The 9,909-nt window shown below is 41.5% G+C and overlaps 1 protein-coding gene across 1 annotated transcript in view; it reads left to right on the top strand.

Moving 5' to 3' along the window:
• Positions 1-9,909, top strand: part of IGSF10 (immunoglobulin superfamily member 10) — a 31,165-nt gene that overhangs the window by 8,331 nt on the left and 12,925 nt on the right. The window contains exon 3 of the mRNA XM_006758965.2: positions 4,026-4,416. Coding sequence (XP_006759028.1) covers positions 4,026-4,416 — 391 coding nt within the window. The remainder of the gene's footprint in view (positions 1-4,025; positions 4,417-9,909) is intronic.

Here is a 9,909-nt window from a genome sequence, read left to right as displayed (position 1 = left end):
CAATCCGCCCTGCTCGGTGCATGACAGAGGGCGGCGCCCCAACTCCGCAATTGGCCCTGCTCAGAGCCAGACCAGGGGGTGAACCTGGGATTGGGCCTGCCCTCTGCGACCCAGGAGCAGGCTTAAGCCAGCAGGTCGTTATCTCCTGAGGGGTCCCAGACTGCGAGAGGGCACAGGCCGGGCTGAGGGACCCCTCCTTCCCCCCGAGTGCACAAATTTTTGTGCACCGGGCCTCTAGTTTATATAATAAAAACCTAAGCAACCGTTACGGCAGAACGACCAGAATGACTGGTCACTATGATGCTCACTGACCACCAGAGAGAAGATGCTCAATGCAGGAGCTTCCCCCTGGTGGTCAGTGCGCTCCCACAGGGGGAGCATCGCTGAGCCAGAAGCCGGGCTCATGGCTAGTGAGCACAGCGGTGGTGGTGGAAGCCTCTCCCGCCTCTGCGGCAGCGCTAAGGAGCAATGAGCCGAATGATAAGGAGCAGTGAGCAGGCGGAAGATAAGGAATGAGGGATCCTGGACTGCATGAGGGCACAGGCTGGACTGAGGGCTTCTCCCACCCTTCCAGTGCACAAATTTCATTCACCGGGCCTCCAGTGTTGAATAAGAGTGGTGAAGGCAGACATCCCTGTCTTGTTCCTGTTCTTAGGAGAAATAGTTTTAGTTTTTGCCCATTGAATATAATGTTGCCTGTCATATATGGCATTTATTATGTTGAGTTATGAAACTTCTATTCATTCTTTGTTGAGAGTTTTTATCAAAAAATGGGATTGGATTTTGTTGGATGCTTTTTCTTGGCTTATTGATATGATCATGTAATTGTGTCTTTCAATTTATGTGATATATCATGTTTATTGATTTGTGAATATTGTACCAACCTTGTATCCCTGGAATAAATTCTTCTTGGTCATGGTGTATGATCTTTCTAATGTAATGCTGGATCTGATTTGCTAGTATTTTGTTGAGGATTTTTGCATCTATGTTCATCAATGATATTAGCTTGTAGTTCTCTTTCTTTGTAGTGTTTTTATATGGTTTTGGAATTGGGATAATGTTGGCCTCATAAAAAGAGATTGGAAATGTTCTTTCCTCTTGGATTTTTAAAAAATAATTTAACGAGCATAGGTGCTAGTTCTTCTTTGACTGGTAAAACTCCCCTGTGAGGCCATCTGAACCAGGGTTTTTGTTTGCTGGGAGCTTTTTTATTACTGTTTTAATTTCCTCAATTGTTAGTGGCCTATTTATGTTTTCAGATTCTTCCTGATTCAGTTTTGGGAGATCGTATTTTTCTAGGAATTTTTCCATTTCATTCAGGTTGTCCAGCTTGTTGGCATATAGTTGTTCATAGTACTTTATTATAATCCTTTGTATTGTTGTGGTGTCAGTTGTTACTTCATCACTTTTGTTTTTGATTTTAATTATTTGGGTCCTCTTTCTTTGTTTCTTGATGGATCTGGCTAAAGGTTCATCAATCTTATTTATCTTTTCAAAGAACAAGCTCTTGGTTTCATTGATCTTTTGTATTGTGTGTTTGTTTTTTATATCTCCAAGTCAGTTATTTCTGCCCTAATCTTTATTATTTCCTTCCTTCTACTTACTCTAGGTTTTTCTTGTTGTTCTCTTTCCAATTCTTTTGAAACCATTTATTTTAAATGTTGACACCAAGCAAATCCATAGAAACAAAGTAAATTAGTGGTTTACTATGGCAAGGAGGATGCACAAAAGGACTTCTAATGAGTATCAGTTTTTACTTTGGGCTGATGAAAATTTTCTAAAATTAGATGGTGGAGATTTTTCTACAACTCTGTGATTATACTAAAAGCCACTGAGTTGTTTAGAAAGGTGATTTTATGGCATGTGAATCATGTACCAATAACACCTTTATAGGAAGAGATCTTTCAAAGAATATACATGCATATATGCTTAGTTCATGGACACAAAGGCCTGAGAGTAATGGGGACAGAATGGAGGGAGGTAAAGGTGGGTGAAGTGAGGGGAAATGGGGGACATCTGTAATAGAGTCAATAATAAAAAATAATCATACTAAAAATAAAAACTAACTAAAAAGAAAACTATTATAAATGTGAGAAGTAAATTAATAAAATCAACATATTTATGAAAAATCCATGTTTAAGAAATCTTAAATTTACATGAAATATCAAGATAATTTTAAAAATCTTAGCATGGAAGTTTTCAATTATATGCAAAAGTAGCATAGGAAAATGAGCCCCAGTGTAGCATCACCAAATTTCAATAGTTATCAATGTATCAGATGGTTTTCCCTGTACCTTCACTCGCGTTTTTTCCATTTCATTGCATTGTTTGTACAAAATCCACGATATCACAAGGTTTCATCTGTAAATACTTCAATACATATCTCAAGCTTAAGGAATCTTTTAAAAATAACCACAATATTATTATTATTATATCTGTTTTATTATGTTTTTTATCTTTATTATTGATAATATTACAGATGTCCCTTTGTTTCTTGTGGGGTTTTTTTTCCCCATTGACCTTCTCCATTTCTGCTCTCTCAGGCCTTCACCACTCCATTGTCTGTGTCCATGGGCTAGACCAGGGGTGGGCAAACTTTTTGACTCAAGGGCCACAATGGGTTCTTAAACTGGACCAGAGGGCCGGAACAAAAGCATGGATGGAGTGTTTGTGTGAATTAATATAAATTCAAAGTAAACATCATTACATAAAAGGGTACGGTCTTTTTTTTCAATAGTTTTATTCATTTCAAACGGGCCAGATCCGGCCTGTGGGCCGTAGTTTGCCCACGGCTGGGCTAGACATAACCTCTATAATAAAAGGGCAACATGCAAATAGACTGAATGGCAGAACAACCGAACATCCAATCAAAGTATAATATGCTAATGATATGCTAAGTCTGCTCAACAGCTCGCTATGACATGCACTAACCAACAGGGAGCAGATGCTCTAATTGGTAGGTTAGGTTGCAGCTGGGGTCTGGCGAATGGGGACTGAGTAAGATGGGCCAGTCGTAGCCTGGAGTCCTCCCACGGTCCCTCCCCGGCCTGATCATGCACCCGTGGGGTCCCACAGCCTGGCCTGCACCCTTTCGCAATCCAGGGATTGCAATCCCCCCCAGGGATGTTAGAGAGTCATTTTCAGCCCAATCTCACAGGCCACTCCCCTTGGGAGGGCACCAGATGCAGGGCTCATGGCTGGCAAGCGCTGATGTGGCAGCGCGAGCCTCTCCCAATCAGGACTAATTGGGCACGAGCCCACGGCAGGCACAGTGGGGCCAGGATGAGCGGAAGTGGCAGGTAGGAGCTGTAGGCGGCATTGGACTGTGGGTTTCAGCCTGATCCCTGCAGGCCACCCAGAGGGACCCCACCCATGCACAAATTCATACACCAGGCCTCTAGTATGCATATAAATTCCCTGGTCAATCACTCCCCGCCCATTCCCCAACACCTGTATTCTCTTTTGAAATTCATGAGTCTTTTCCATGCTTCTATGTCTCTGGATCTATGTTGTTCATCGGTTTATTTTGTTCATTAGATTCCACATATGAGATCATGTGATACTTGCCTTTCTCTGACTGGTTTATTTCAGTTAGCGTAATACACTCCAGGTCCATCCATACTGTTGCAAATGGTAATAGTTCTTTCTTTTTTACAGCTGTGTAGTATTCCATTGTGTAAATGTACCACAGCTTTTTAATCCATTCATCTGCTGATGGGCACTTGGGCTGTTTCCAAATTGTAGCTATTATAAATTGTGCTGCTATGAACACTGAGGTGCATATGTTCTTTCTAATTTGTGTTTCTGGTTTCTTAAAATTTTAATAATAATTGCTTAGTATAATAAATGTTTATGTGTTCAATTTATCTGATGGTCTCATTTTTAACTTGCAATTAATTTGCTTGAATTAAGACTCAAACAAGGTACACCCACTGCATTATATTAATCTCAGCATATGTTTTATTGATATGCTTTTCCCTTTGTGATCATTCCGTTGACAAAGTAAATGTTCTTTTTATTCTTAGGTCTTAAAAATGAGCTATAACAAAGTCCGAAAGCTTCAGAAGGATACTTTTTATGGCCTCAGGAGCTTAACACGTTTGCATATGGACCACAACAATATTGAGTTCATAAACCCAGAGGTTTTTTATGGACTCACCTTTCTCCGACTAGTGCACCTGGAAGGAAATAGGCTCACTAAGCTCCATCCAGACACATTTGTCTCTTTGCGCTACCTCCAGATATTTAAAACATCTTTTATTAAGTACCTATACTTGTCTGATAACTTTCTGAGCTCCCTCCCTCAAGACATGGCCTCCTATATGCCTGATCTGGAAAGCCTCTATCTTCATGGGAACCCCTGGACCTGTGACTGTCATTTAAAATGGTTGTCTGACTGGATACAGGAGAAGCCAGGTATCTATACCATTTATGTCTTTGTCCTAATGCAATAGAAGCAACCTGGGTGGAGGTGCTTTACCAGTAAGTGAGGAGACCAAGGTAATTTAGATGGGAAAAAACAAAGCCTAAATAATAATTCAGTAATAACAAATTCTCTTAATTCTTTCCTGAATTAATTGCTCATTATTTTAAGGGTTGATGATCCAATCACTACCCCTGGCTTTTGGTAAATGGGGAAAGAATAAATGTGTGTGTGTTATTCTTCCCTATACCATAGCCATAAAAACCCTTCCTCTTCTTATCGTCCTTCCAGTCATTCAGTCAATACATAATTCTTGGAACTCTATTTAAGGTTCCAACTCTATTTAAGGCAGGGGTCCTCAAACTTTTTAAACAGGGGGCCACTTCACTGTCCCTCAGACCGTTGGAGGGCCAGACTATAGTTTAAAAAAAAACTATGAACAAATTCTTATGCACACTGCACATCTTATTTTGAAGTAAAAAAACAAAATGGGAACAAATACAATATTTGTATTGGCATGTGGCCCGCGGGCTGTAGTTTGAGGACCCCTGATTTAAGGTATCACTCTACTGTGGTAGGCGATGGAAATACCAAGGGCACTGTCTCTGCTCTAACCACACTTCTAGTGGGTTACAGAAAAGAAAACAATCAGAGTATGAAATGTCCTTTGATGGGGAAAGGATAATTTACCATGAAGAACGAAAGATCCATTCAGTCAGCAAGCAGTTATCATAAACCGGTGTGCCACCGAGAATATAGGGATCCAGAAATGAACAAGACAGATTAAGGTTCCTGCCTTCGTGGACCTTGCATTTTTAAGTCCATAAGGTAATGACTGAAAGGAACCCCTTGATTTCATTATCAAAGGGGGATGGTTGTTTACTTTGGAAAGAATGATGAGAGCTGGGTTGCCATGTGGGGAAGGTCAGGGGTGAGGGCGCAGTCTACTCTTCGGAGAGGTTTGGCTTGAAGGGAATGAGGAAGGTGGCAGGCAGATGGAAACATGTAGTCAAACAGGAGAGGGACTTGAGCATGTTTAAGGTGAAAGGTGACGACACTGCAGAAGGAGCAGATCACGAGCTGAGCAAATGCCCTGAGAAGACGGGGGACAAGAGATCCAACCATAGCTGAAGGGGTTTCCTTAGGAGGTAGGAGGAAAAAGGAGGACTAGGTAGACACAGAGGTAGGTGAGTTCCTAGGTCTGATGGAGGAATCATATCTGATAGCTTTTCCTCCTTCATGAAGTGGTGGGAGGGGTGCCTGAGGGAGGTGGTAGGAAGGGGTCAAGGTTGAAAGCTTGAGAAAAGAGGAAAATGTTTAAAGTTACTGCTGTGAAATATATAAATACGTGGCACATACTAGTATATGTATACAGTCATATATGTATGTATGTATGTATGTAGTCAGTTAATATAAGTACTTAAAAGTTAATAAAAAAATAATTAACTGAGCGTTGTGAAGTATATTAGACCAATAAACACCCTCTTTTCTTTCCAGGGGTTTAGAATCTTCTAGGTGAATATGCTAAATATATAAAAAGATAATCAGGCTATGAATGTAAAACATCAAACAGTTATATTGAAGATTTTGTTCTATAGAAGCTCAAAGTTAGTAAAAATTATTCTGCCCTGACTAAAAAGGAGAGAAATTGGGCCAGGGCATGAAAGATACATCTACAGGAAAAGAACAACTACGAGAGGAAGAAGCAGGGAGGCAACGCGTTCAGTTTGTGCTGGCATTGTGCTAGTTGCTTTCTATTCAACGCTCACAATAATCCTCAATTTATCGATGAAGAAACTGAGGCATAGAAAAGTTAGGTATCTTCGGCTTGACATTTAGACCTTTATACCTCCATTTTCTCAGCTGCACTATAGGAATAATAATAATAACTGGAAAGAATAGTTAAAGTAGCACACAAAGTGCTTAGCACAATGTATGACGTGAAATAAGCACGCAATAAGTGTGTTATCATTATTTTCTTTACCACCCAGGTCACACAGCTAAACTCAAAAAGCAGAAGCCTGAAGTTCAGATCTTTTTCTAAAATGTATTTGGGATGAAGACACTGCTTTATACATAAAGGCAGATAATAAGTTTCATGAGGAGGGCAATGAATGGCCCAGTTTTTCTGGCATAGGGTCAGTGTAGATGCTAGGTGTTTTGAAACCAGTTGGGGAGAGTTCTGAATCCTAGGCTAAAATGTTTATACTTTAAAAAAAAGGAAGATTTTACAGTGAAGGATTTTAAACAGTTTCCTACTGAAACTTGTTTCAGGGATCAGCAATCTGTGAGTGTGAGCAGTAGACAGGGTGGACCAGAGTGGGCAGAAACAGGAACCTACCTAGGGCATGCCGGGTGGTTCACATCTGGGGAATGATGGGTCGCACTGTGAGTGACCACACCTGGGTATAGTTTCACAGACGTTTGAAAGGCAGAAGGAATTGAGTGGGGGCTTCTCAATACTTTTAGATACCATGGAGAGATAAAGGGAGACGAGGAATTAGAAAGAACGACGGGATTTCATGTGGTTGTTGGCTGGGCTATAGGGGGAGGATGGTGAGCAAATAGAGAAAACTTATGTGAGAAATGCAACAGTGAAAAGAGGAAAGAAAGATGACACCCACAGGGAGAGAGCTGTGTACCGAGACATAAAATGAGTCTGTGCTCAGGTCTTACAAGGTGTCAGACCTCCTTGCCATTTTGCTAAGTACATGCTCTGGTAATAAAGTCAGGCTAGTATATATTTTGTTAGCAGTTTACATTTCAGTGGTAGAATATACCACTGTAGTAATCAGTTATTCTGTGTACTAGAGCCCAGGAATTGGCCCACTACAGCTCACGTGCCAAATCCAGCCCTCAACAAACTTTTGTAAGAAGTTTTATTGGAACACAGTGATGCCTAAGTCTTACATGTCATCTATGGCTGCTTTGGTGCCACAGTGGTATAGTTGAGTCATTGGGTCAGAGAACTATGGTCTACAAAATCTAAAATCTTTACCATCTTGCCCTTACACAAGAAGTTTGCTGACCCTGGCCTAGAGAACAGCCTGAGCCTCTGTAGCCCTAGTGTGTAGCTGGGCATGCCAGGTCTTCCCAGGGTGTTCCTTGCCCAATTTCAGCCCCAGTTCCTTCCTTTCCAACTCTCAGCCACCCTCCCATTGCTGGCACGCCCAACCTGTTTTACCTTTCCTTCCTTTTCTGCCTGATGGACTCCCAGCCAGCAAACTCTGTTCACCTCTCACCTTTTCTGGGAAGCCTGGCTATTCCTCCACACCCCGCATTCCTGTAGAATATTCATGTCAACACTTTGTCCACTTCTGTTCTAGATGTCTGTTGCCTTTTCTAAGTCTAATTTATCTATCCTGAGCCCCTAGAATGTGCCGAGGACATAGTAGGCCCTCAATTTTTGCTAAACTAAGCTTTTATCAATTAAGAAGACATTTTGATGATGTTTACAAATGTCCACTACTCATCAATGATCTTCATATGTCCCAAAACTCTTTGTGTGTGTATGTGTATATGTCTACTATATATATTGTATAAAGGAATAATTAGATAAACCCGTGAGGGCTAACGTCTTTCAGTCATGTCTAATTGATGATAGTCTTACAACCCTCGTGAATCAGTCACATCAACTTCTGCTTTGAAATGTTTTTCATCTGTTCCACAAGATTTGCCAGTTTCTCATGCCTCCAGTTGCCTTACTTGGTGTTCTTTGGCATGCATGTTGGTAGCCCAATGTACAGCATCATCTATTTGTATTCTTCCATTTTTAGGTTCCAGACAGCCCCTGGGTTGCTTTTCTATAAAATACAGATCTGTGGCCTCCTCTGATAAAAATGTGCTTTACAAATATTAAATTTGTGTCCTGCTGTTTGCTCTGTTTCCATACTTTTTTACATTCATAATGACTTCTTGTTTTAATGCCAAAACACAGTGCAACCTTAATAAAAACATTTTAGGTGGAAAATTTAATATATGTAGTCCCAATAGCACACGTGGCTCAATAAAAACACTGCAATAGAAATGACAGTACTTGTATGTGTGCAGGTACTGGTAGCTCTATCAGCACTGCCTGCTGTTCAGCTGCCACTGAAACACACCTTCAATCAAAAGACTTTATCTCAGTTTATTAAAAACATGGTCTTAGACTTAGGCCTGCCTCCCTGCCTTCCTAAAATCTTTCCTGAGCATCAATTGGCCAGGCCTGGGACACATAGATGAACAAGCATGGAGCTCACAATCTTGTGGGAAGGCAGACAACTAGACAAGTTGTTGTCATAGCTGGTGAGGAGGGGTAGGATAAAAGAAGTGGGAAATAGCAGAACGTAAAGCTGGGAGCCCATCTGGAAGAAGTGTTGTTTGGCTGGGCCCTGAAGGATGTAAATAGTTAGGGTTAGGGAGGGGTGTCAGACACCATGTGTATGGGAGGTGGAAGCAACATCACATGCCAGATCCTGATGGGACGTGGCAGAGATGGGGAATGGAAAGCATGTCTGTGTGATTGGAACCTAGAGTGAAAGAGAGAATGGAAGTGATAGAGGGAATAATCAGATTTGCATCTGAGGCGAAATACCTGATGGCCAGGGCCTGCTAACTCTGATCCAGGTGCTAGCAATAATAAGCAGAGCAAGATGTGCACCGAATTCTGTGACAGGTTTTAATTAAGACAGAGTCTGCCATGTCCTCTGCTATTGCAGGGTCTGAGCCCCCGGTCACATACAACTGGTTGATAAGTGGGGGAGTGAGAAGAGCCCCTCCTGTAGGCTCTAAGGTTTCCAGGCTTGCCAGCTACCTATTCTGCATAGGCTTAGGCTCTAAAACGTGCTGAAGAAAGCTGAGCAGCTAGATCTACGTGGCATTACTTGTCACACGAAAGTACATATTGAGTCCATGGTCCAAGGGTCTTCTTAAGCCTCTGAGAGGACTTGTGCATAAGTGGAAGGTGATGGGACCCTGTCCAGCCACTCCAGTAAGTGAGATTTTCTAGAAGTCTAGTTCTAAATGTTGTGTCTTGTGCATGAGATGGGAGCTACTGCAAGGAACAGCATGGAAGTCCCCAGCTGCATATGTGTAAAGTAAAACTCTGTACTCTTACCAAGTATCAGTGACCAGTCATTTTAAATAAGTGGCCAGGCATGTGATATGGGATACCTGAAAGAGGGGCGTCTATGATTTGTAAAGGCTTGGGCTGTTCCTAGCACTGTAAGACTCTCATGCTTTGCATTTCACCAAAATGTCAGATCTTTGAAGGACTGCCCCATTGCTTGGGTACAATATTCTCCCTCATTAGACCTGATCCTTTTCCAATAGACTCATGCTCATACTGTGTCTTCCTTCACTCTTCCACTCAGTCACAATTCATGCTCGACCAAATCCTTGCCTCCTACTGATTGGTTCTACCTGATTCATTATCTCCTGCATCATCTGTTTCTCTGCATTCCATTTTCATTTATTTTTTTTTTAGAAAATTGTGAAAAACAGGT

This window comes from Myotis davidii, unplaced genomic scaffold (assembly GCF_000327345.1).
Source record: "Myotis davidii unplaced genomic scaffold, ASM32734v1 scaffold316, whole genome shotgun sequence".
NCBI lineage: Eukaryota > Metazoa > Chordata > Mammalia > Chiroptera > Vespertilionidae > Myotis > Myotis davidii.
Note: the sequence above shows the minus strand (reverse complement) of the source record. Positions and strands in the feature narration are given on the sequence as shown.